The following is a 27,847-nucleotide window of genomic DNA, read 5'->3' on the forward strand; positions in this document are numbered from 1 at the left end:
GGTGCTTGCTGTCACTTCTGTTTATCTCTATCTTCAACTGAACTCTATGTTTACATTCCTCATTCAAGTTCTTATTTAGCTATGACTACTTGCCCCATGGCCACCCACCCTTGTTTTCACATACCTAATCAACAGTCCAAGCAATCAACTTTTCTCAGAAACATTTTCAACCCTAAACCTGTAATTTCTTACTGTTAAATCATGGAAATCCTATAATCGAATCCTAGCCCAATATCTGCCCCTTTAAGGTTATGAAAAATTCATTGATATTTGACATAAATATTGAGACTACACTGCTGAAAAATACATTTCTAAATACCTTTAACTATTTCATTCATTATACATTCTTGCATAATTTTATTGGAAAAGACTATATAATCAATTCAAAATTATTTCTTTTCACTAATCTGTTTAAACAGCTCTATTTTAGCTTTTAAAGCTTATTGAATTTAGGAAAGATAAAACTGAGGTAAACAATATTAAATATCAGCCAGTTTTAACTTGTCTGCCTACAAGAAAGGAAACCAGCCTTGACTAGAACATCAAGCAGTGATGCATTTTCTTTTTAATTAAATGTAGTCAATGATTTCCAGACAGCAAAACACAGTGACCTAAATATTTCATTTGTGAGATGATATGAAGTCTGTTTTTCAACTCTCACAAGATTATTATGATTAGGAAATAGATAATTAAAAGTATGCAGTTTACAAATTTAAATTTTTCCTTTACCTTAATAAACAGGCATTACTGTCACTCATCTTTCAGAGACCATTTTAAACTAGTTTTAGATTCATAGCTATTAACTCACAATATATATTAGAAGAATGTAAGATATAAATGATGTTCTCTATTTCATTAGAAGAATGTGAAAGATCAGTAAAGTTGATAGAGTCAGACAGGACGTCAAAGAGGATGTAAAGAGTATGTTTCAAATTCCTGAAGTACATATAATGTAATGTTTTATTCACCCATATACACACACAAAGAAATGTAGTTTTTTGCTTTGAAAGGGAAAACTTATCTGGATTTTCCTTAACTTCATACTCTTAATTTCTTACCTTCTTTTTTGGTAGCCTCTGTCTTACATTTTCTGGATCAATTATAACAGCTCTATTTAGGATTATTGGAGCAACATATACTTTCTATTCATGTTTGTGTGTGTATATATAAATGATATATAACATGTATCATTCTAGAATGCTAACTGAATTGAATCAGTCCTTGACCTGCTCACATGCCACCACCACAGAAGATCTGGGTAAAAACTATGAACTTCCTAAGGATTTTAAAGTACCATAAGCACCAAATTAATGATAAGATTAAAAAAAAAAAAAACTATGATTGAAAGCATTCTAAACATAATTAAGAATATGACCATTTTCAAAAACCAACAATGAAAACTCACACATTCACACAAATTTAAAATAGATAATACGTGAATTTCATAGGATGTGTGATATAATATCTCTGCAGACCCAGAATTGGTAAATTTGAGACGGTGGCTGAAATAAAAACATCCGAGAGACTTGCTAAATCTGGCCTGCTTTCTTCTCTCCATCCCCTGCTTCATATAAGAAACTGTTCTGGTTTATTAGCTGAAAACATTTGACACAGTATTCTGCATCAGTCTTAAATGAAGAGTCTCCAAGAGCAGTCCAGAAGCCTTTTCGTACTAGAATCTGAAAGTGGACAAAACACACACTAATGTGTCTTCACGGATGTACTTGGCACCGTTTTTCCATTTAGTAACTGTTCTTTGAGAGATATGTGTCTGCTTCATCAGGAAGCCTCATGGAGTTAAGTGCACTGTGAGGGAATTCTCCACAAAGGAGCTGGGGTAAAACACCCATTAGAGATTCTGAGGGAGCCAAGCCCTGGCTCATAAACTATGAGGCTTCTGAGGAATATTCACAATGAGTCTTCCACCCCATCTTCTAATCCAACTAATCTAATTACCAGCATTGCCGCCCAGTTTGATTATTTGTTTTGTTTTCTTTAATGTGTGTCAACCTTCAATCTTGCCAGAATGAGAAATATGAATGCCCACAGGCTCAAAGCGCTCCTTTCTTTCCTCCTGTGCTTCCAGCATTTACCTCCTGGCTGGTCAGTCAAAAAGAATCTAGCACCATGCCACTAGAATCGCAATGGCTTAGATCTGGAAGAAATGCTAAAAGACCATCTGGTCCAGTCCCACCAGTTTCATAAATGGGAAAATCAAGGAAGATCTCGAGCAGTGAAGTGGTTCACCAAGGTTACACAACAAACAAATAATAAAAACCAAGACTCCCAAGCACTTGCCTAGTTCTTTCTCATCAGTAAATACAGTCAAAACACACACATCTGCAGCCCTTTCTTCTGCTGGTTTCTCCAGGACTCATGTGGTGCTGCTCCTGGACGAGACACACTGGTCCTTCAACTCAATTAAGAGATTACTTAGGAATTAGAAATGGCTCCGTATCATTTCAATGAATCCAGAACTATATTATAAGAGCCAGATTTCTTCCAGTAACTGTTGCAACCAAATAGCAAGTGCTAATTGCTTTTAGTGGGCTTCCCTGGTGGCCCAGCTGGTAAAGAATCCACCTGCAATGCAGGAGACCAAGGTTGGATCCTTGGGTCAGGAAGATCCTCTAGAGAAAGGAAGAGCAGCCCACTTTAGTATTCTTGCTGGGAAATCCCATGGCAAAGGAGCCTGGGTGGGCTACAGTCCATGGGGTCACAAGAGTTGGACACGACTTAGCGACTAAACCATCACCACCAGTTGACTTTAATGGACTCTCCTGACTCCTTCTGGTTTTTACTCTTAGCACTAGAAAACAGATACTCCTTGCCAATCTCAAACATTTCATGGGCAGGCAGATTTAAAACATTCCTACCAAAAACACTGTAAAATATTGTGTGTTCACATTACTGCTATAGAGTCTCCAAAATCTTAGCTCCTTTTTTGAGCTGTGTTTTGTCATGATTTATTTTAGTCCTCTCTCTAAACAATTAATTTGGGTCTTCAGTGTTCACTGCGGACATCTAACTGCATTTTCTCACTTTAATTAAAGCGAGTGGAAACCTCAATCTGATTAAGATGGTAATCAGTCCAAACACTATAAATACATGTTGTTTCCCCAGGCAGGCCTATAAATGGCCTCTGAGCCAGATACAAAATAGCACCAGGGAGAAAGGTCAATGTGGGAGATGAGGGCAGCCCTGATGAACTAGAGGCTGAGTCTAGTCCTAACTCCTTAACACACTTTGTGATTTTAGGCAAGTCACTTAATCTATTCAGAGTATCACTTTCTCTGTCTCTAAAATATCTCTGTCTAATCTGTGTGAGCTAATAGAGGGGCCATTAGCCACCTTCAGCTACTCATCACTCAAAATGTGGCCAGGATGACTGAGGAACTAAAATATTAATTTTGCTTAACTAATTCAACATGTTGAAAGTTAAAAAATCATTACCTGATTTGGTGACTGGAACACTTTTAAAGAATCTTTGGAAAAGCTTAGGTATGTGAATCTGTGTTTTCAATTGCCAATTTTATAAAAATCTAAAATGAGTAAATATTTCTAATGAAAATTTAGTGTCTGAACTGGAGTGTACTGTAGATATGAAATACACAGTGGATTCTGAATAAATATTAAAAATGAAAATATGTTGATAATTTTATATGGTTTACAAGGTACAGTGATAACATTTTGAATATATTAGACTAATAAACTTCATTATACTTTTTCATGTTCCTTTTTTTTTTTTTTAAATGCAGCTACTGGACAATTTAACATCACATATGTGGCTTCTGGGCTTCCCAGGGGGCTCCGTGGTAAAGAATCTGCCTGCCAAGATCTCAGCCGACACAGGTTTGATCCTTGGGTCAGGAAGATCCCTTAGAGGAGGAAATGACAATTCACTCCAGTATTCATGTTAGGAAAATCCCATGGACAAAGGAGCCTGGTAGGCTACAGTCCACGGGGTCACAAGAGTCGGGTCATGACTGAGCAACTTAACAACATGTGGCTTCTGTGCTATTTTTTTCAGGTAGTAATGGTCTAGATGTTCTGAAAGTATCTTAATGTAGTCACTTACTTATTAAGATGGGCCCTGTAGTTTGAGTATACAAAAGAGCCACCTAAAAAATAGTACTTAATGTTATGTTTTATTCATTTACCTAAGATTTTATGCTTATTTCTTTGAAATATATACTATATGAGAGCTAGAAGTAGACAAGTACAGTGTCTACCTGACTGACTTCCGTTTCCATAGGAAGCATTTCGAATCGTAGGGGTGGATCCTCAGGATCCACAATTACAAAGCAGCTACAGCTGACTGGCCAGTGGTGGCGTCAATCGGAAAGTCCCTCCCCCAAACAGGTAGTAGTGATGAGAACTGATAACTAGTCTCTGAGCAGGGTCAAAACTGTGATATGTAAGTGTGGGAGCTCTGGGTCAGCCGTTACGCCACCAGGTGACTGAAAACACAAAAATCCTGTACAGGTGAAGCAGAACGCGGCAGAGATGCAGAGAAGGGAAAGGAAAACCTGCAGGCTTCCCAATCCTGGATCGAGTCCCTTCATGAGGCCTGCCTGCATCCCTCCCCTTGGCTTGAAATGCTATTCTTCAGTATCCTTACAGTAACGGAACTTTTTTTTTTTTTTTTTTTTGGTGAAGCTTGAGTTCATTACTGTTAGCGAGAACCAAAGGAATATAAACAAATAAGGTAGGCTCCCTCAAGATTTGTAAATCAGACATTTTTTGGCCAGCAGTTAAATGTTTACTGGTAAGTAGCTTTTGCGTAGCTACGACCTGCTCAAATGGTAAGGAAATACAACAAAGGTTTGATCCATAATCTTTAGATAAATACAGTAAAAAGAGAAAATATAACAACAAAATAATTGTGAGGACATAGAACAATTATTGCACGTACACTATCTCTTGGGTTTTTCACATCTTAATCATTTCTCACAACAATACTATAAGACAGATCCATAACACATACAATTTTAAATAGCTGTGTAAGCAATATATGATCAACTACTCCAAATGATTAGTTTTGAGACAAATTCTATAGAAATTCAGATGATAAAGTAACAGATAAGGCCCACAGAACAGATACCACATCACTTTGTCCCACCCAAGCACCAGCAGATGCACAGATTGGGGTGATGTCAGTTTTTACTGGCCAGTGATACAGGGAAGAGGGCATGTCTGGGACGGTAGGAAACGGTCTTATGAGAAATAAGGATCTTAAGCTGACCTTGGAGGAGATGACCATTAAGATGCATTCAGTCCCAGGATACTGCATAATTCTCTGGATAGAATTTGGATGAGCGGGTGGGAGAGGAAAGAACATTCCCAGTAAAGGCAAGCTATACCATCCAGTCTTGGAATTAAGAATAGAAGAGAATGGCAACCCACTCCGGTATTCTTACCTGGAGAATTCCATGGACAGAGGAGCCTGGCAAGCTAATAGGGTTACACACAGTCAGACAAGACTGAGCGACTAACACTTTCAGTTCAAGTTGATTCTAGGAGGGCGGGATGCACCTGACTGGGTGACGAGTGTGTGTTGCAGAATAATGGCATTAAGATGAGGGGGTTGGGGTGGGGCAAGGAGGTTATTATGGAAGGTTGTGAACATCAGACTCAGGAATCTGGCTTTCAGTCTTCAATCATTGAGGACAATGAGAAAGTTCTTGATTAAGAAAATGACTCAATGAAAAGTAGTAGCATAACAGAAGGCTCATGGAAATCATGATTTCTCAAAATAGCATGATATTCCTTGTAGACCTAAAACTTTTTACAAAATGCATACATATCTAAAAGAAGATGAGTAAAACACTGAGGTGTGAATACTGTGTGGTAAGTTACAGTCATTCACTGCATCATCATCATCATCTTACAAATTCTATTTGATTGGTACCTCAGGGATATTACAAGTGATTACATGTTAGAGAACTTCTCTCCTTCCTTCCATCTTCACTTTCAGCACGTAAGTTCCTATCATACATTGAGTACAAAAGAAGCAGGGCAAATGCTAACAGAGTTTTGCCGAGACATACCCAATTGAATGCAGAGAATAGTGAGGAAATACAAATAAGCCTTCTTAAACTGAACAATGCAAAGAAATAGAGGAAAACAGTAGAACGGGAAAAAACTAGAAATCTCTTCAAGAAAGTTGGAGATATCAAGGGAACATTTCATGCAAAGATGGGCAAAATAAAGGACAGAAATGGTAAGGACCTAAAAGAAGCAGAAGAGTTTAAGAAGAGGTGGCAAGAATACACAAAAGAACTGTACAAAAAAGATCTTAATGAACCACATAACTATGATGGTGTGGTCACTCACCTAGAACCAGACATCCTGGAGTGCAAAGTCAAGTGGACCTTAGGAAGCATTACTATGAACAAAGCTAGTGGAGGTGATGGAATTCTAGCTGAGCTATTTCAAATCCTAAAAGATGATGCTGTAAATTTGGAAAATTCAGCAGTGGCTACAGGGCTGGAAAAGGTCAATTTTCATTCCAATCCCAAAGAAGGGCAATGCCAAAGAATGTTCAAACTACCATACAGTTGTGCTCATTTCACATGCTAGCAAGATTATGCTTAAAAATCCTTCAAGCTAGGCTTCAGCAGTAAGTGAACTAAGAACTTCCAGGTGTACAAACCGAATTTAGAAAAGGTAGAGGGGCCAGATATTAAATTGCCAACATCTGCTGGGATCATAGAAAAAGCAAGGGAATTCCAAAAAAACATCTCATTCATTGACTGTGCTAAAGCCTTTGACTCCATGGATCACAAAAACTTGTGGAAAATTCTTCAAGAGATGGGAATACAAGACCACCTTACCAGCCTCCTGAGAAACCTGAATGCAGGTCAAGAAGCAACAGTTAGAACCAGACATGAAACAATGGACTGGTTCAAAATTGGGAAAGAAGTATGTCAACACTGTGTAATGTCACCCTGCTTATTTAATTTATATGCAGAGTACATCATGTGAAATGCAGGGCAGGATGACTCAAAAGCTGGAATCCAGATTGCCAGGAGAAATATCAACAACCTCAGATATGCAGATGATACCAGTCTAATGGTGGAAAGCTAAGAGGAACTAAAGAGCCTCTGATAAAGGTGAAAGAGGAGACTGAAAATGCTGACTTAAAACTCAACATTCAAAAAACTAAGATCATGGTATCTGATTCCATCACTTCATGGGGAAAAAGTGGAAACAGTGGCAGATTTTGTTTTCTTGGGTGCCAAAATCACTGCAGATGGTGACTGCAGCCATAAAATTAAAAGACGCTTGCTCCTTGGAAGAAAAGTTATGACAAACCTAGACAGCATATGAAAAAGCAGAGATATCACTTTGCAAACAAAGCACTGTAGAGTCAAAGCTGTGGTTTTTCCAGTGGCCACGTAAGGATGTCATAGTTGAACCATAAACAAGGCTGAGCACTGAAAAATTGATGCTTTCAAACTGTGGTGCTGGAAAAGATTCTTGAGAGTCCCTTGGGTAACAAGGAGATCAAACCAGTCAACCCTAAAGGAAATCAACCCTGAATATTCATTGGAAGGACTGATGCTGAAGCTTCAATACTTGGCCATGTGATGCTAAAAGCCCACTCATTAGAAAAGACCCTGATGCTGGGAAGGATTGAGGGCAGGAGAAGGGGACAGCAAAGGATTAGATGGTTGGATAGCATCACTGACTCAAAGGACATGAGTCTGAGCAAACTCCAGGAGATAGTGATGGACAGAGAAGCCTGGTGTGCTGCATTTCATGCAGTTGCAGAGTCAGACATGATTGAGCAACTGAACAACAATAGTCATACATTGGACAGTGAGGATGGATGAGCAAAATTAAACAATTGCTGCCCTCAGGAAGTTTATAGGTAAATAGAAGATTACAACTAAATAACTGCACAAATAAACAAAAGCACTACCATTCTGAGGAGTACCGTTAAAAGCTTCTAATATGAGGGTATGGCTTCCTCAAGGAGAGCGAAGGCTTCCTTAAGTGAAATTGAAAATGAACTTGTCAGACAAACGACAAATGCTAGAGAGGGTGCAGAGCAAAGGAAACCCCCTTATGCTGTTGGTGGGAATGTAAGTTGGTGCAGCCTCTGTAGAAAACAGTATGGAGGTTCCTCAGAAAACTAATAATCGAGCTACCGTATGATCTTTAGCAATCCCACTCCTGGGCATATACCTGGGCAAAACTACAATTCAAAAAGGTACATGCACACCTATGTTCATAGCAGCATTATTTACAATAGCCAAAACAGGGACACGACCTAAATGTCCATCAGCAGAGGAATGGATAAAGAAGATGTGGTCCATAAACACAGCGGAATACTACTAAGTCATAAAAAAGAACAAAGTAATGCCGTTTGCTGCTACATGGATAAAACTAGAGATTATCACACCAAGTGAGGTAAGTCAGAAAGGGAAAGGCAAATATCATGATATCACTTATATGTGGAATCTAAAATATGGCACAAATGAACCTATCTACGAAACAGAAACAGACTCACAGGCACAGTGATCAGACTTGTGGTTGCCAGGAAACTGGGAGGGAATGTGCGGTTGGTAGATGCAAATTATTACATTTTGAATGTATAAACAACAAGGTCCTATTGTATAGCACAGAGAACTATATCCAATATTCTCGATTAACCATAATGGAAAAAAATATTAAAGAATGAATAGATATGTAAAACTGAGTCATTTTGCTATATAGCAGGGATTGACACAACATTTATAAACCAACTACTATAGTTCAGTCGCTAAGTTGTGTTCTACCCTTTGCAACCCCATGGACGGCAGCACACCAGGCTTCCCTGTCCTCTGTCTCCTAGAAGTAATCAACTATACTTCAATTTAAAAAATTTAAAAAAAAAAAAAGAAAAATCATGGAAGAAAAAAAAAAGAAAGTGAAAGAGGAGTTATCTAAAGAAAAGGATTGACCAGCACGCTAGGTTCAGAGAAGGACATGCAAGAAAGGAACAACGGCAGCAGGGAACATGTAAGGCTGCAGGACCGAAAAAGAATCTGGAAAGGTGCCAGATCACCAGAGTCTTGGAGGCCATGTTTAATGAGCTTCTTTTCCTAAGAGCAACCACTCAACGTATATGAAGAGGAGGGATAAAATGACCTGGTGTATTTGTTTTGAAGATCTACTTTGTCTTTTAAAGAAGAGTTGAAATATCAAGTAATAAATCCTTGACTGGTGAGGGAGATGAGAAGACCCAGAGGGGGCAGACCAGCAAAAAAAAGGTATGAATAGTTGAGAAAGTGAAATAGTCCAGAAGGGAGGAAGGGTGCGGCAAAAGGAAGATAGCTGGGAGCCGTATTTTTAGAATAACATCATGCATTGCCAAGGACTTCTTTGTTTAACCTTGACTTAAAAAAAAAATAAAAACTGACATGACAGTAAAGACTGGCTCATGTAAAAATCAATCAATCTATAAGAGAAACTTTGATGAAGAAATGTACATGGTCTTCAAGTATCTTCCCAAAGATTGCTGTTTAGTTGTTAATGAGTAAATACACAGGAATAGTGGGACACCTGAACCAGGAAGTTAAAACAATCAGCGCTATGGGGAGTGCCTCTGGGTGTGATAACTAGAGGACACATCATTCCTTAATGTAGCATCACACCTTGGAATGCTTATTCTGACCAGATGGTTGGATGGCATCACTGACTCAATGGACATGAGTTTGAGCAAGCTCCAGGAGATGGTGAAGAACAGGGAGGCCTGGCGTGCTGCAGTCCATGGAGTTGCAAAGAGTCAGACAGGATTGAGTGACTGAACAACAACAGGCTGAAATCAAAGTGACCACAGATTACATGGTGTTTCTTCTAGAGGCTCTACAGAAGAATCTTCTTCCCTGTCTTTTCTAGCTGTCAGGGATCTCCCACATCCCTTGGCTTGTGGCCCCATCATCTTCAAAGCCAGTGGTGTAACACCTTCTCTCAGGTTCCTGAACTCCCTCTTATAAGGATTTATGTGATTAGACTGGGTCCACCTGGATATTTCCAGGATACCCTCCCCATCCTCAGATCCTTAATTAAATCTGCAAAGACTCTTTGTCATGGAAGGTAATATAGTCACAGCATGAGACATCTTTGGGGGACCATTATTCTGTCGATCATACATAGTATCAAAATGCAAATCATGATTCTAGATTAGATCTTGTACCAGAAGAAAAATGTGCCAGAAAAATTTGAAAAATTTGAAAAATTTTCAACAGATTGAAGTAGTTTAGTTACTGCTAAACTTATTCAAGTGGACAACTGTGGTTATGTAAGAGAAAATAGGAAACATACACTTAAGTATTTAGGGGTAAACAGTCATTTTGTATACAACTTACTCAAGGGGTTTAGATAGGTGCATACAGAAAGCAAGCATTTATAAAGCAAATGAAGCAAAATGTTAAAAACAATTGAATCTGTATTAAAAGGTATATGGGTGAATATTCTTATAACCTTCAGTAAATTTGAAAGTATTTTCAACTAAAAAGTTAGATAAAAAGTGATAAGTATGTAATTTAACTAAAAGCAGATTAACTTTATTATGCAAATACCACAAGCAACTCATAGTTGATATCATTTGAGAGGTCAGAATGACTGCAGATTCAGCAACTCAATTTCTGTTCTTTCTATAACAACATGACTAGAAAGTGAAAAGGATCAGAAACTTTTAGGATTTTTAGGCTATGAATTTAAAGGAAATCCTAAGTCTGACAATATTATAGTTTCAAAGAGTTTAAACTAAAATTGGTAATTATCGTTAGATTTAAATACCAACCAGTGGATCATACCCGGCTATTTGTGAGAGACAATCTGCTGGGTAATTTTCTAAAAAGGCACTTAGAAAAGTAACCTCCCCTTTTCAGGAGTATACAGTTGATTAAAAAAAAAAAAAAAAAGTATTCTATTCTAGAGCTTTCTTCCGCCCAGGGCCTCCAGCAGAATTTTATTGGTTTGGCCCCAGAGAATCTTTCTGGTACCCATTCAGGCTCCCACTCCACCCTGTATTGTTTAAAGACAAAAGATAAGGCTGCCTAGACTCCAACCACTGACAAATAAGCCTGAGCCTCTCCACTGGGAAACTCCTCTGGTCTTGGAAGAAACTAACATTTTTAAATGAAGGTAAAACAAAGCATACGGCCCCCTGTTTCTACCCAAAGGCTATGTTCGGGTTTGTTTTTCTTGCCAACTGTGGTAGCCAAGAACAGAGTTCCTCCAATTGTGCCAGGACGGTGTGCCAAGACCAAATAATAGTGGACTTTTCTCAATTACAGAAACAAGGGGGAAAAAATAGGTGGCAATGAATCAGTTTTATTTTTATGTTTAGCTCTTGTTAGCACCAGACAATACTCAAATCTATGATTCGGCACAATCTATGATTATACCAGCACAAAAGAATCTATTTTGCTATTTTCAGTTTAACACATTGTTTTTCAGAGAGTTGCACGACATCTTTAAATGAGTTTGGCAGTCCCAGCCTAAGTGCTTCTATGGTCAGGAACAGGGTATGTCTTTATTACTTAGATGCTTCACTGAGAACACTTTGGCTTGCCATTAATAGATACCCACATGAAGGGCTAAGAATCAGATGACCTAGGATTTCTTTTTAAGACTATCACTTTTTAATTGTTTAACCTTGGTCAAAATACTTCTGGTTTATGAAGCTCAGGGTGTCATTTGTATAATAAGAATCACAGTAGCCATCCTGCTCTCCTATTTTCCTTAATCATCCAAGGAGATAAACATGTGAAATCATTTTGCAAATAGAAAAGCATTATGAAAAAGCCAGCTACCCCACCCCCATAATTACTAGTTTTTAAACGTAAGGTTAATTGATGTATGTTTGTTTGTTTCTTAAAGTGTCTCATAAAGCACTCGCTCCATAGTTTTCCCTAAACAAATACTTGCTAAATGAGCAGATGATTAGATTAATTAAGGTTCAGGCAGCTAAAAGACTTACATTACTATGTCCCAGGAACTTCCCTTATTCAATAGACTTGCTAGGTCAACAAAGAGGATATAACTGGTTCAACAAGAAGGTACATGTTCTAAGGAATCCTAAGGAATTTAGTAGATAGTAAAGATTTTAGCATGGACTAATGACAAGAAATATGCCTTTCAAGAGAATGCTCTTGAAATGACAACCTTACAAAGTTTGGAAGACTTTTTAAGAACAAGCACTTAGTGATGTGCTTATTTAACTTACATGCAGAGCACATCATGTGAAATGCTGAGCTGAGTTACAAGCTGGAATCAAGATTGCCAGGAGAAATATCAACAACCTCAGATATGTGGATGATACCACTCTAATGGCAGAAACTGAACAGGAACTAAAGAGCCTCTTGATGAGGGTGAAAGAGGAGCCTGAAAAAGCTGGCTTAAAACTCAATATTAAAGAAAACTGAGATCATAGCATCAGCCCCATCACTTCATGGCAAATAGAAAGGGAAAAGGTGGAAGCAGTGACAGATTTCCTCTTCTTGGACTCTAAAAGCACTGTGGATGGTGACTGCAGTCATGAAATTAGAAGATGATTGCTTCTTGGCAGGAAAGCTATGTCAAACCTAGGCAGTGTGTTAAAAAGCAAAGATATCACTTTGCTGACAAAGGTCCATATAGTGAAGTCCCTGGTAGCTCAGCTGGTAAAGAATCCACCTGCAATGCAGGAGACCCTGGTTTGATTCCTGGGTTGGGAAGATCTCCTAGAGAAGAGAACAGCTACTTATTCCAGTATTCTGACCTGGTGAATTCCATGGACAGAGGAGCCCGGCAGGCTACAGTCTGTTGAGTTGCAAAGAGTCAGACACAACTGTGTGATTTTCACTTTCACATGGTCTTTCCAGTAGTCATGTACAGATGTGAGAGCTGGACAGTGAAAAAGGCAGAGTGCTGAAGGATTGATGCTTTTGACTGTGGTGCTGAAGAAGATTTTTTAGAGTCCCTTGGACTGCAAGGAGATCAAACCAATCAATCTTAAAAAGAAATCAACCCTGAATACTCTTTGGAAGGACTGATGCTAAAGTTCCAATACTTTGGCCACTTGATACTAGAGCTGACTTATTAGAAAAGACTGATGCTGGGAAAGATTGAAGGCAGAGGAGAAGAGGGTGACAGAGGATGAGATGGTTGGATGGCATCACCAAATTCAATGGTGAACTTGGGCAAACTCTGGGAGGTGGTGAGGGACAGGGAAGCCTGGCATGCTATAGTCCGTGGGGTCGCAAAGAATTGGATACGACTTAGCAACTGAACAACAACAATTTAGTGACGTGCTTATTAACACACTTGAACTTTTGATGGATGTGTCCACAGAAAGGACTCAAAGTCAACTCGCAAGAAGTCAATGTGTAATAAGTATTTTTGGTGTTATAGAAAGATGTCAATTTGCAGAGCAGAGAGTAACCCACATGGTTTTAAATTAACTCAAAGGAACACAGTACAGTAGTTAAAGTGAATCAACGTGAAACATATTATGTGTCAAAGGCATGTTGCAAAATATGAGCAAGTTGTAAAGTGATACATGCATTATAGGTATCAACATAAACTATGAAAATATGCAAAAATACGGTATCTTATACATGAATGTAGAGTTTGCTATCAAAGTATAAGAAAGAGTAGGGCTACTGTGGGCTGTTACACTTAACACAATTCCAAGGGGATGGTATCTTCATGTCAAGCCCTGAAAACATGCATTGCAATGAGAAACTCCAGTTCAGAATAATTATTCCTAAGAGATAAGCTCTCCCTAAGAGAAAAAATGGTACTTAAGGGTATAGGACAGAGGCATATATGGGCTTTAATTATATTTATCACGATTCATTATTAAAAAGTACATTTGAAACCTATTTCCAGGGCAAGAATAGAGATGCAGAAATAGAGATTGGACTTGCAGACATGAGGGCAAAGAGAGGGATGGGGGGAAGGGTAGGATGAATTGGGAGATTAGGATTGACATATATACACTACCATATGTAAAACAGATAGCTATGTAAAATATAGATATGTAAAAAAACAGATATGTAAAATAGCTAGTGGGAACCTGCTATTTATATAAAGTACCAGAAGCTCAGCTTGGTGCTCTGTGATGACCGGGATGGGTGGGGTGGAGGTAGGTGGGAGAGACGTCCAAAGGGAGAAGGGGTACATGTATACACATGGCTGATTCACTTCATTGTACAGCAGAAACAACAGTGTAGAGCAATTATACTCCAATTAAAAAATACAGTTGAAGCAAATATTCCAAAATGGTAACATCTGACAAGTTATGTGATGGGTCCACAGGCATTACATTAGTCCCTATATGTGAAACATTTCTTCATGCCTTAATACTAACACTACATAATTAGAAAATCAATGAACATTCTTGGTTACCGTCATAAAAGCATACCTATAATCATAGCTACATTTTTATTGTAAATTTTGAAGAATCAATCACACTGCAAATAAATTCAGAGATAAAACATTTTGTGTTCTCAAATTAAATAGGAGACTTATATAGGACCTTTTCAGGTATGAAAATAATTTACATAACTTTACACTTGAGCGTTTGTTTGAAGGAAGGCTGAAAGAAAAAGAGAAGTCAATGGCTAGCTATAAAGAAGGGGATTTTATGTGCTTTGGGAGTATACAGGTAAGACACATGCTGAAATGTTCACCCCAAACCAAAGTTTAGCAGTTGCCTGAGGAAAAAATATAAATATAGAAGTCAAATTCCAAAGATACCTTCTTCAAATTCTGACAATTAGCAAACTCTTAAATGGCAGATAACTTCCTATCTCAATATGAATGACCACATTTCTTTTGTCAGCTACCACAAGGAAACCCAGAAATGTACAGCTTACATACCAAAACGTCCATCCCGGGGACATATTTGAGGGTTATCATATAGTCTTTTGGAAGATTTGCCACCTACAGAGACCAAAAGAAAAAAAAAATATCTGTAAGAAAATCCATACACATCAGTTAATCACGTTTTTAGTGGCTTAGAGAAAAACACCTGCAAACCTAGTATGCTTTTAAATTACCACTGATTTTCATCATTTACATACATAGTGATTTTTCATTCTTGATTTCCCTCTGCAATCAAAAGCACTCTCCAGAAATGAAGTAATAATACAAATCTTTTTTTATTCCAAATTCAGTTATGGGTGGCTAACTATAATCTACTGAGTTTGGAAACATGATTTGAATTTCAGCTTCCATCTGTGGTCTTGGAATTTCCCTTCAGGACTATTTTCCTATTTGTTCCTCCAAAGGATCAGTAACGCAGTGTTTTTTTCTCATAAGTAGTTCTCCAAGTGATGTGTCAACGGAACCAGGGAATGAACCTGTTAGAAATGCAAAGTCTCAGGCCACATCAGACCTACTGAATCTTCCTAAACAAGTCCCCCAGGTGATTCTGATGTGTGCTCAAGTTAGAGAACTACTGTTCTATGTTAATCCTAGGAAAAAAAGTGTTAAATTTCAAAAGAACAATGATACTTATAAGCTGCAATGCTTTATCAGTTAATTAATTTAGAAAGATTCAGTTTTGTGATATCATGTAACCTACTTGCCTGGGACTGAATGTGTTTGATGCCTCAAATGTTTAACTAGCTTCTTTTAAAGACTTTCAAAAAATATCTAACCCATTTCCATCAGTCACTGTGGCATAAGTTGAACAAGCACCTGATTTAGAACCAGGGAATTTAGAACAAATCTAAAGTCTACTTTGGTTTCTCTCATCTGTAAAGTGGAGATAAAAGTACCCATGTCCTATATACACTACCATGTATAAAACAGCTAGCTAGTGGGAAACGTCTGTGTAATAGGGAGCTCAGCTTGGCGGCTCTGTGATGACCTAGAGGGATGGGATGGGGGTGAGACTGGGCGGGGTGGGGGCGGATATATGCATACATATGGCTGACTCACATTGTTATAAGGCAGAAATTAGTGCAACATTGTAAAGCAGCAGTCCTCCAACTAAAAAAAAAGTACCCGTGTCTAAGAGTCAATTTAAGAACTTAGATGAGTGTGCCAAACATCATAAACAATCAATCCATATTCTTTACTGAGAGCTACACTGGAAACTGACTTCCAAGGCACAAGTTCCAGTAAGTTACAGAGTTTTAGGTTCACTTGTCCCCTTTCCTACATATCGCCAGCTCTGACATCTCACCCTTCAGCATAGTTAAAATTTCCTTCTGTAGAATATGGCCCATTTATTTTATGTATAAATTGACTTAGCCTGCTGAGTCTTAAAACAATAGACAATGTAAAAAAGTGGTTTTGCTCCATTATATCTTCAATGGGTCTACCTGCTCTGGCAGACTCATTATCCGCTTTACCCTGTTTCTAAAATCATCACTATTCTCCATCATAAGCTAGTACCTTGTGCATATTTTCAGGCTAGTTCATCTCTGACAAGACTCCCAGAACACAACCCTTATGTTTCTTCTTGGCTTTCCCAATAGCTTCTAGAATTTGAGAACAATTTGCTGAGAAAAGAATCTAGGTGAAGACATATGCAGTCAGAGGGGAGCCAAGGGAGCAGGTAATCCCATCATGCCTGCTACCATCCAACATCCAATGGAACCACCTCACACTCATGTCAGCCTCCAGTCTAACACTTACCAAATACTTACCATGTTCTAGCACTGTGCTAATTATGGGCTTACGTTGTGTGATCGCATCCAACCCTCAGAGAATCACTTTCACATAGTATTGCTAAATTAATGAATGAAGAACTTAAGACTCAAAGAGGTCAGGCAACCTGACTGAGGTCACACGACTGCTACCTGTCAAGTCTGGACTAGAACTCAGGTCTCTGACAGCCAGGCCTCCGTTACCCCTCAGCTCAACTGCACATGGTCACCCAGCTACCCTGCACACTGTCCTAGATATTTTCCACTTGTGAGACTCACCAACATCCCTCCTCGTGTCACCCCCAAGAGAACGGTCAAGTCTGCACTGCTTACTGAGAACACATCTGGGCCACCACAGAAGGGTGACTTTTTACATTAACGTTCTTTCTCCTGGTCAAACTTCCCACCATGCTTCCATGATTTCTTTTGTCTTGTGGATCTTCACCTCCATATTTGAAAAGCAGACGGACCTCATCATTTTATGTAAGCCCTGGTGGAAAACAGAGCGGACAGCTTCACAGGTATGAAAGCTGGAATCAGAATGAGCAGCAACGTTCTGTTTTGTTACGAACCAACCAGGAAAGTGAAAGCCATTCCAGATGGAGAAGCATGGCACAAAATTCAGAAAAAATTCTGAATACAGGTGCTTGACAATCTAGCCCTCTTCCTTAAGCACAATTAACATTATCGGAAAATAAATATAGAATTGACCAAATTAGTGTTCAGAAAACTTATGATCTGAGTATGTACCAAGAGAACAGAGAAAATGTTAAAAGATAGACTGGCCAATTCTGTTTTATTAATAATTTACATGTAAAAATTGGTGCAAAGAAGTCAAAGAAACCTCCTTACCACATGGTGGGGGGGGGGTGGTATATCATAATAACTTCTGCCTTAAACTGATTTATGATATTTAGTTTCTAATGGAGCTGAATACTATTTTGAAAAATGCTTTAAAATTTTAACAAGTTTTGGTACACAGTCTCTGCCACAACCAAGATATACATCATTGGGCCTATTTCACCGAATAACACATGGAGGCTCAGAAGGGTTAACTTGCATCTCAGGGTCACAGACATGAGGAGTACACGGTGCTAGTGAGCGCACAAATCCTGGCTCTGAGCGCTGGTCTCAGCAGTTATCTGTCGATCAGTCTCCACGTTATTACTTTCTTGGATTGCACTGGTTCATTTCCAATCACATTTGGAAGAGAAATTAGGAAGTCGAGTTGTATATTTTTTATGGCCACTTCATGAATTATTATATTACTTTCTAAGCATTCATACTATGTTGAATAGCATCCAAAAAGCAGAGATAACCTTGTGATAAATTCGGTTTCTCTTATGTATGATGAACACTGCAGAAATTTCAGAGTAGAGGGAGCCTTTGGCCTGGAACTAGGAAGATAAGCTGTTCCTTCGGGGCAGTTACTTTGATGAAGGACTCACAGCTCAGGTCCTGGGGACACACTGCTCAGGCTGGATCCAGGTCCTGCCACGTGCTAATTCAGAGATCTTGGGCAAGTTACCAAATCTTCTTTAGCCTCAATTTCCACATAGGTAAAATGGGAATCACAGAACTGAGCTGGTGATTTATTAAGACTACACAAGGATAAATGTAACTAGTTTAAAATACTCAGCTCTTTCGTGTTGTGTGTGAACGAGTACTTATTAATTGCAAGGGAGAGGCACATTCTATATATAGGAAGGAAGGGACATCTTCAAAGACAAAGGCATGTTAGACCAGGGACGGATCATTCAGGCTCCAGCCGGTAGGAGGTAAGAAATACACCAGGAGACCCACATCAGTGAGGGACCAGAATGTTGGGCCACGGAGGCCAAGTGGGAAGCAGTAAGGTTCAGCAGAACCAGTTCCAGCACTAGATCCCTACAACAAGTCACTCTAGTCTTAGGCACATCGCTTCCTCCCTGTGGAACCTCTACCCCCCATCTGTAAGATGAAGTGGAAGGAGAAAATTACTAAGAATTCAGTCAGCTTTAGCTTCCTCATGTAAGCAGTGGTGCTACACGGAATGTGTTTAAGCAGGAAGAAAACATCACATCCAATTTAGGATGGTTAGTTTGGAAGCATGGACTGAAGCAAAGAGAGACCAGGGGCAGCTTAGAAGACCAGTAGGAGAGTATGAACACGTATTAAATATTTCTACAGAGATTAGAAGCTGAAAAAGCAGAGATGTGGCTTAGATTCCAAAGAAGCACCCTGCTGGAAAGGTTATATGGATACATAATCAAGGCTACAGATTTTGAAAACCTAACTGTCCTAGTAAAATAAGTTCAGGGCAAAAATTAAAATGAAATAGAACCTAATTGATGGAAAATGTATCAAAGGTCAAGTTATTCCCATGAAAGAAATGGTTTGGAGTGTGAGGATTTAAATATTGTGCCAGATTAGAAAATGCATAAAACTTCCAAAACAAGTCATTTTGTGATATGATGGGCTTCCCTGGTGGCTCAGATGGTAAAGAATCTGCTTGGGATACGGGAGATCTGTGTTCAGTCCCTGGGTGGGGAAGATCCCCTGGAGAAGGGAATGGCAACACACTCCAGCATTCTGGCTTGGAGAATCCCATGGACAGAGGAGCCTGGCGGGCTACAGTCCATGGGGTTGCAAAGGGTCGGACACAACTGTGTAACTAATACTTTCACTTTTACTCTATTACTAGACAGGCCCATTTGCTATCTTTTCATTTTTTTGGATATCTTAAGGATTGATCATACTCAGTGACACTAGGGGGGAAATGCTTGAAAGAAACAGCATGTAGAAATACTGGAAACTCGGCCAAGAAAAAGTCTTTGCAAGCCAAACAGTCATTGGCTGCTTACCATGCCCTGCAGGTATTTGGACTTGGGGAAAAAAAGAACTCAAAGTCAGAACATTTAACTTCCTGTCTAGATCACTGATCTAAAAGCTTTGGATCTCAAGATTCAAATGTCATTGAGGTCTCTCAGTCTTGTGAAATCAGTGGCTTTTTGGACATCCTTGGTGAGATACTTGTCTCAGCTGTTTCTGTCAAGATCTTGATAAGAATCAAAATGCACTAATAGTAACTCATGATTCCCTTGACCCTACATAAAATGGTGCACACACAGTTGACCTTTCTGAGGAAAGAGTCCAGTTCTCAAAGTCTCTGAGACCCAGAGAAGTTTAAGAATCACTGCTGATTCTTAGAGCAAAGAAGCCTTCTATGCTGTACTTAAAATACCCCAGTAATATCCCAGTTTACTATCCTGCCACAGCTTACTGTAACACTGGTTATTCAGTCTTCAGAAATAACACAGAACAAGGCTTTTTGCCTTTTTATTTCCCCTTGTAAGCCATTTTTTGTTAGTACTGACTAAAAATCTAACCAGGTCAATTGCTTTTTTCTTTTTTAAATAATAACTCAATTAGTGATTTAGATAAAATTAACATGACAACTGACAAGACTTTCTAGGTCATCTTTTCTCAGTGAAGAATACCAAAATAAGTTTAGATGATCCTTGTCTCCTTCAAATAAAAGAGATTAAAAACATTTGGTCTCTCCCATCTAACACAGGGAACTCTACTAAATGCTCTGTGGTGACCTAAATGAGAAGGAAATCTAAAAAAGAGAGGGTATATGTATAACTGATTCACTTGCTATGCAGCAGAAACTAACACAACATGTAAAGCAACTATACTCCAATAAAAATTAATTTTAAAATGTTGGTCTGCTTCATAAACACACCTTACGGTGATGACTCCTGTTAAGTAGTACTAATCTACAATTTCCTAATCATAAAATAAGGTGACTTCTACCTAGGAAATACAATTCAAGAGGACAGAATGATAGTTCTTAAATTGCAGTTGATACTGACATAAGACATCATAAATTATGAACTGGGTTCTTATGTTCCAGAGATGGGCAGGTATGGGTTCATACCTCTATTCATCTCCCAGCTTCCAGGTAAGAATCATCAAGTTACTAACCATCACTAGGCTTCAGCTGCCTAGTCAATACATTGGTGCATTAATCAGGCTTCCCTTTGACCCAGACGGTAAAGAATACATGGGTGGACAAAATCATTACCTCCTAAGGTTGCAATAACTAAAACAGAGAATCCACAGACAGGGCTTTGCATGGTGCTTGGATGTTCACACAATATCTGCTGTAAAAAAAAAAGTCAAGGAGCAGGGGATACTGTACCTAAGTGGTTTATCTTACAAAGGAAGAACAACATTTTCTTTATGATAAGACTGATATGCTTGGCAACATAGCTAGTCAGTTTTTACAAATATTATTTCTAATATACTCTGTGCTTTGAATACTGTTTAAGTCCAAAATTTAGCTTTAAATAGAGAGGAAAAAAAATCTACTGACTGCAGGAGCAGAAAGTAAAATGCTAAATACTGCAAATTAATAAAAACTCAACTTTAAAAATTATCCAGCTATCAAACCGTTGTTCTTCAACGGGCAAACAAAACTATGGGGGACCTCTGCTTTTAAAGAGAAGATATACTTAGAAATGGGAAGACTCAGAGACTCCAATCCTCCATTTTAATAAAGTGGTAATTCTATCCAAAGAACATTGTCTTTGAAGAGAATAAAAATTCAGCACTATTCAAAACCATCCACTCGAAGTATGAAATTTGTTATCTAAGAATATTTTTATAATCTCCTATTATGTCAAACTGTAAGAGTCATGTATTAATATAATCTATTTAAAATAACTGCCTACCTCAAGACCAAGAAAGTCACAAATTTCTGACTTTACCCTACTGGTCTATAGACCGACCTTGAAAAGACAGAGTAATTTCACTTTTACAAGATGGAGGCTGGAACAGCAACCTGCCTTAAACATTTTAAGGAAGACAAATAATTACCCAACAGATAAAGATAAAAATGTTTTCAAAAACCAGCAAAGTCACATTTAATTAAACTCCCCCAAATGAAGAAAAATTATCATAAATGAAGGAAACAGTAGAAAGAACAGAAGGAAAAACTAATTTGATCTATTTCAATGTTCGGATTCCTTTTTTATCAACACAATCATTAAGAGCTGCAGCTGAACCACCCCAAAGATACAAGTTTTTGAAGTTTGATTCACCCCCTTCCCAAATACCCTTACTTTAGGTAGGTCTGAGTCTGCCACTTAACACAAGTCTTGCAACATTTTTTAGAAACAAAGCAAAATGTTCTGTAAATAGATGAACTATTATGCTGAGTAAACATGCCAGAAGGATTTCAAATGGAAACCATGGGGACTAAAGGTGTAGTACAAAACGTCCAAGAGAAATTAAAAAGAAAATGACACTAAAGTCACAAACCATGTGCCTCTGTGACATGGGAGTCACCCCAAGCAAACAAGCAAGGTTTGTGGGCAGAGAGCAAGTTGCCACCTACAGCAAAGGCGGAACTGGCAGCACTGGCAAAGGAATGATTTTAGTTGAATAAATACAATGAGCAAAGGGTAAAAAAGTATTCTCAACCCACTTTCTTTTTCTCAGATAAAATGTACAAACGTTATGCCTTCAAAGCAAGTAAATCCAATCTGATATAACCTCCTTTAGTCAAGGCATATAACTGGATCATTCCAACATGTACAATCTGAAGAAGTAGGACTATGGAATAAAAGAATCTCAGGGCCAAAAAGCACCTCCCAAGTAATCCAATTTGGTAGTTCTTATCATTTTGGGGGGAGGGTTACAGACTTCTCTGGGAAGCAAATGAAAAGTTACACACGTTCTTAGAAACACACATAGGGCTTCCCTCGTAGCTCAGTTGGTAAATCATCTGCCTGCAACGCAGGAGACCCGGGTTCAATTCCTGGGTCGGGAAGATCCCCTGGAGAAGGAAATGACAACCCACTCCAGTATTCCTGCCTGGATAATCCCATGGGCGGGCACAGTCCATGGGATCACAAGAGTCGGACACGACTTAGCAAATAAACCATCACCACCAGAAACACATAAGGCACACAGCAAGCATAATTTGGAATTTCATTTGAAAGAGTTTGAAAGTTTATGAATTCTAGATTAAGAACTACTGATCATGTCCTCATTCCTCATTTTCAAAACCAAAAGTTGAATCCTAGAAAGGTTCAGAGATTTACTTGTCCAAAGGCACACAGCTGGGTAACAGCAGAGCTCGTATGAAACACCCCAGTAAGCCTGACCTACTTCAAGATGCTTTTCTGCTCCACTGTTCTCCAGAGTGAGGCTGTGGTTATCTGTAGCCATAAAACAGAAAAGTCACTCATGTCCCCAAAAGTCAATGAGTTTTAGGCTAAGGATGGGGATGCCACTTCTTTTCAAATATGGAAACAACCCCAAATTCTAAGTATAATATTATGACCTCAGCAGTCCTGACCTGTGCAAATGACTATCACCTGGGATGCCAGCCCCACACGTTAAGTTTCCTGCATCTCATCTCCATGAGCTGCAATCCAGTATTTCTGAGGCAGGGCCCTGATGGCTATACTTTCCATAAGGACCCTCAGAGATTGTGACTGGATGGTTCCGGTTTAGAGACGTGATTCACAAACATTTTTCCAGAAGCTCAATTCTTTGTTCCACCCAAGTCTTATTCAGAAAACCCAGACACATCAATAAAAGCAGAGCTGCTGGGCAGTCTCTTAAAGCCAGTCTGAAAACCACTGTCCTAGAAGACAACACAGGTAATGGGACCAGGAGCTGGACTTCACCACTCAGGGATCTCAGTTTTCCGATTTATGAAATTCTAAATTCTCTAAATTCAGCTCCAGTATCCTATAACCCCACAAACATCACTACCATCACACTACCATTCTGCCCTCAGTTGCTAAGTCTGTCCAACTCTTTGTGGCCCTGGACTGTAGCCAACCAGGCTCCTCTGTCCATGGGATTACCCAGGCAAGAACACTGGAGTGGGCTGCCATTTCCTCCTCCAGGGGATCTTCACGACCCAGGGATCGAACCCAGTCTCTTGCAATGAGAGATTCTTTACGACTGAGCCACCAGAGGAGTCCTATACTACCATCACAAACACAATATTTAGCAAGCACTTGCAATGTTCCTAGCACCGTTCTTTTATTTAATCTTTAAAATCACTCTATGAGGTTAAGTACAGTAGATCCTTGAACAACACGTGTTTAAATTTTATGAGTCTACTCATACTCCTATTTTTTTTCAATAGCATTACATTACTACACAATCCACTGTTGTTGAATCTGTGGATGCAAAAACCACAGCTAGGGAGGAACCTTACGTGTTAGAGGGCCAACTACAGGCTGTGAGATGATTTTCCACTGCCAGAAGGTTGGCACTGCCAACCCCTGTTCTGCTATTAATCTATTATAATGATGAGGAAACTGAGGCACAGAGAGATTATGTTACAATAACTGTGGTGTTATATATATATATGTAATACACACACACAGATTCTCTTATTTAATCTACACCACAAAATTGGGAAGTAAGAACTGAACTTTAGATAGTTTCTTCATCTTAGGTCAAAGAGCAGGTCTGTCAGATCCTAAAATCCATTCTAACCAAAAAATTAGTACCAGTTGGATCCCATACTTTACCAGAAAACCTTTTAAATGGCATCCATTTTCATGTGGTTATTGTGGTATTAGTGATCTGCTTTCATATATTCATAGAGATGGCTTAGCCCCAAACTAGATTATAATCACTCTGAGACCAGAGATTATTTTATATCTTTCAATTTCCTACTCTATGAAATACTGGCTGTGCATTAAGTAGGTCTTTATTCAATCAGAAGTGATCTTCTAAATCCTTTTTTGTTATTAACTTGACTTTTCCCCCCAATAATCTGAAGTAAACACACTAATTTCATTTAGATCAACTCTTGAAATTAAAAAATTCCCCTCTGAGTCAGTTGCTGGAAGGGAGAAAAAAGACTTTTTTCAGTTTAATGATTTTTACCTTTGCCCCTGGGGAAAGGAATTATATTAATATTTTACTATTAATAAGTATCTCTTTCCAGGCATTTCTTTCTCAAAGTTTCTTGCATTTTTCACTGTATCAACTGATAGGTAACAGAATGAAAATAAGCAGATGGTTAAAGACAAGAACAGAAAATCTTGGAAGGTGCTTATAGTAGCTACTTATGCCACTTGAAAATATCGGTTTGACATTTCACAGGAAGTGGGGCTCATTAAGTAATATTCTTCAAACAGCAAAAAATACTGACTACAAGTAATTTTTCTTAAATGTCATTTTAATTTTGGACATTCTCAGCCTGTGGTCAGATACACCATCACCTTCCATCTGTGACTCCTTGCCCACATATTTGAAATTGAATGCCTAGGACTACTTCTGATCCCCCTGCTCATTGTAGCTCCATGGTTCCACAAATAGCCCCATAAGAGTTGTTAATTTCCCAGTTGGGACCTACTTTAAGTCTATTTTGGAGACTCGTTTAATCTAACATATATGTAAACCCATACAACATAGAAAAACTATGGTTTTTCCAGTAGTCATGTATGGATGTGAGAGTTGGACCATAAAGAAAGCTGAGCATCAAAGAATTGATGCTTTTGAACTGTGGTGTTGGAGAAGACTCTTGAGAGTCCCTCCTTGGACTGCAAGGCGATCCAGCCAGTCCATCCTAAAGGAAATCAGTCCTGGATATTCACTGGAAGGACTGATGGTGAAGCTGCAATTCCAATCCTTTGGCCACCTGAGGCAAAGAACTGACTTCTTAGAAAAGACCCTGATGCTGGTAAAGATTAAAGGCAGGAGGAGAAGGGGACAACAGAGGATGAGATATTTGGATGGCATCACTGACTCGATGAACGTGAATTTGAGCAAGCTCTGGGAGTTGGTGATGGACAGGGAGGCCTGGTGTGCTGCAGGTCAGGGGGTCACAAAGAGTTGGACACAACTGAGCAACTGAACTATACAACGTAGATAAAACTAGTCATCATAAAAGAAAAAAAAGAAAAAAACTAGTCATAATAAGAAATGAGGTTAAAGTAAGGGCACAATATTTTGGTCTCTAAACTTTGACAGCATAACCATCTAAAGCAATGGTTCCTCAATCTCCTTTAAGGAATATCTTTTAAATGTAGATGCCTAGAGCTCTTCCTCAGACCTGTTTGCACAGTGGGGCCCTTGTGACCTTCATGAACAGATAATTTTGATGCTGTACACAGCCTTTGATGGTGCACATCCTTTCTTCATTCATTGAACAAACATTTCATGAGGGCCTTTGACGCATACCAAATTTTGAATATAAACATTTTCTTCTTAGTGTAGTCCCTTGGCTCACAAACTAACAAGCAACTTGAGGAAAAGGATCATGATCTATGTTTTGAAAAAAAGTACTTCCCTCAGCCCATCCTTAAACCCAGCTGGGCATTTAGGAGGCAAATGTTATACTGCTTGGATCACCAGCCCCTCCAATAAAACAGGTTGATACACCTTCAGATACTGCACCGGAGAATATTTGTAAGCCTGGACTTGGTAGGTATCCAAAGAAATCTGCGTGGTGTGTGTGTGTGTGTGCATGGATGTGTATATTCTTAATTCTGCATTGAGACTAAGCAAAACTCAGATCGTAACATTAAAGTTCTGTTTTGAAGTTTGGCTATGAACCCAAAATAACAACATATACACCAGGAAATGAATATCAAGGTAGGGAAGATAAACATCTCAACAAATATACTTTCTTTTTTACGTACGACAACCTTCATTTCTTTCCTATTCTCACATCACTCTGCCCTCTAAACAATATTCAAATAACTGAGTGCCACTGGGCTCCTTTAAACCAGGAACTTACAAAACGGCTTTTCAAACTTTGCTCACTCCAAAAGCATACAACGCAGCTCAAATGAGCGCGCACAGTTGCCGCGAGATCGTGAGGGTCGGGAGGAGCCCATCTCAGGGGCTGTTAGCGCCTCCCTCTCTGCGGTCTGCGCCTTAAGAGAAGCCTGGCATGAAGCCGGCAGTGACCAAGGGCACTCGGGAAAAGCGGCTCTTGCTGAGGGAAGGGTTACGACGGGATGGATGTGGGAGACGTGTCTGGTCAACGTCTGGGCAACAAATGACTCCAGCTGTGCTTACTGAGAGGCAAACACCCACCCGCGTGTAACGGAGTCCTAGAGCAGCTGGAAAGCGGAGCGTGAGCCGCTCAGATCGCCTTTTGCTAGGCTCTTTAGAGAAGAGCAGGAAGACATGTGGAGGGAAAATGAAACAAGCCTATGAGATAATGGGGAACAAGCTAGTGCTCATATATCAGCTGACACAGCACCCACCAGTGCCCTTCACCGCCTGCGAAGGCGATGAGGAGACCCGCGAGGAAACAGTCCCCCAAGAGAGGCGCGGCGGGCCAGCGTTACCAAGATGCTCCGTGACCCTAAACATCTCCTGACCTGCTCGCTACGAACCCTTCAGGGCAACTCGGTGACATCCCTCCTGATCTCTGAAAGACACTAATCTGGGGCAAGAAGAAAAGGAAATCTTTTCCAAAAAGTACAAGAGTCAGAGCAATTGAAAGCATTCCTTACCAATTTTGTAACGTCTTTCACATCATCAGTCACACGGCTCCCGCAGATCCCTTCAGTGTGGACGAGAGGATTAAATAGGAGCAGTTGAAGATAAATGCAAGTGATAATCCAAGTCTAAATGGAAAGAGAAAAAATGCTGGTGACCATCCATAATATATCCATAATCCATCCATAAATATCCATGGATATATCCAATATCCATCCATAAACATCCATAATCACTCAAACTATTAACAACTAACATTTTCTGCCTTAATGTGGAAAAAAGAATTTTTCTTTTAATGCTACTGGCTTAAATACAACTAAATGCCTTACACACAAACTATGCTAACCAAATTTCTTAAAAATTCTCAGTTAAAATACAGTTTGGATTTTTCATTTCAATGATAGTATCATTAACTTTTGTCAAAAGCTGTCTATGGGCAATTTCCCAATGGCAATTAGAAATGAACTTGTAGCAACACGAAAAGAATTTATCACTTAAGCTATTTTCTAAAAACTAGGGAATGTATAAAATTTGTGCCTTAAGGCACCAAAAAAAATTTTCTCTACTTTAAAAGTAGACTGTTTGGCAAGTAACAGCAAAACTCTGAGCATTGCTTTAACCCAATAACCTACTAGAACACCCAGTTAAAGTGAGGGAGAGATGTTTAGATCTAGGAAAGAATTTAATCTAACTTGTGAGACATCAAAAGAACCATTGTTTTGAATCACAAT

General features: G+C 39.0%; 1 protein-coding gene across 2 annotated transcripts in view; it reads right to left on the bottom strand.

The window, feature by feature from the left end:
* The window catches only part of KITLG (KIT ligand), a 96,756-nt gene that overhangs the window by 29,611 nt on the left and 39,298 nt on the right, over positions 1 to 27,847 (bottom strand). For both annotated transcript variants that reach the window (XM_065934180.1, XM_065934179.1), the window contains exons 2-3: positions 27,131 to 27,244; positions 14,863 to 14,925 (exon numbers count right to left, since the gene is read on the bottom strand). In XM_065934180.1, coding sequence (XP_065790252.1) covers positions 14,863 to 14,925; positions 27,131 to 27,244 — 177 coding nt within the window. The remainder of the gene's footprint in view (positions 1 to 14,862; positions 14,926 to 27,130; positions 27,245 to 27,847) is intronic.

This window comes from Muntiacus reevesi, chromosome 4, assembly GCF_963930625.1.
Source record: "Muntiacus reevesi chromosome 4, mMunRee1.1, whole genome shotgun sequence".
NCBI classification, from domain to species: Eukaryota; Metazoa; Chordata; class Mammalia; order Artiodactyla; family Cervidae; genus Muntiacus; species Muntiacus reevesi.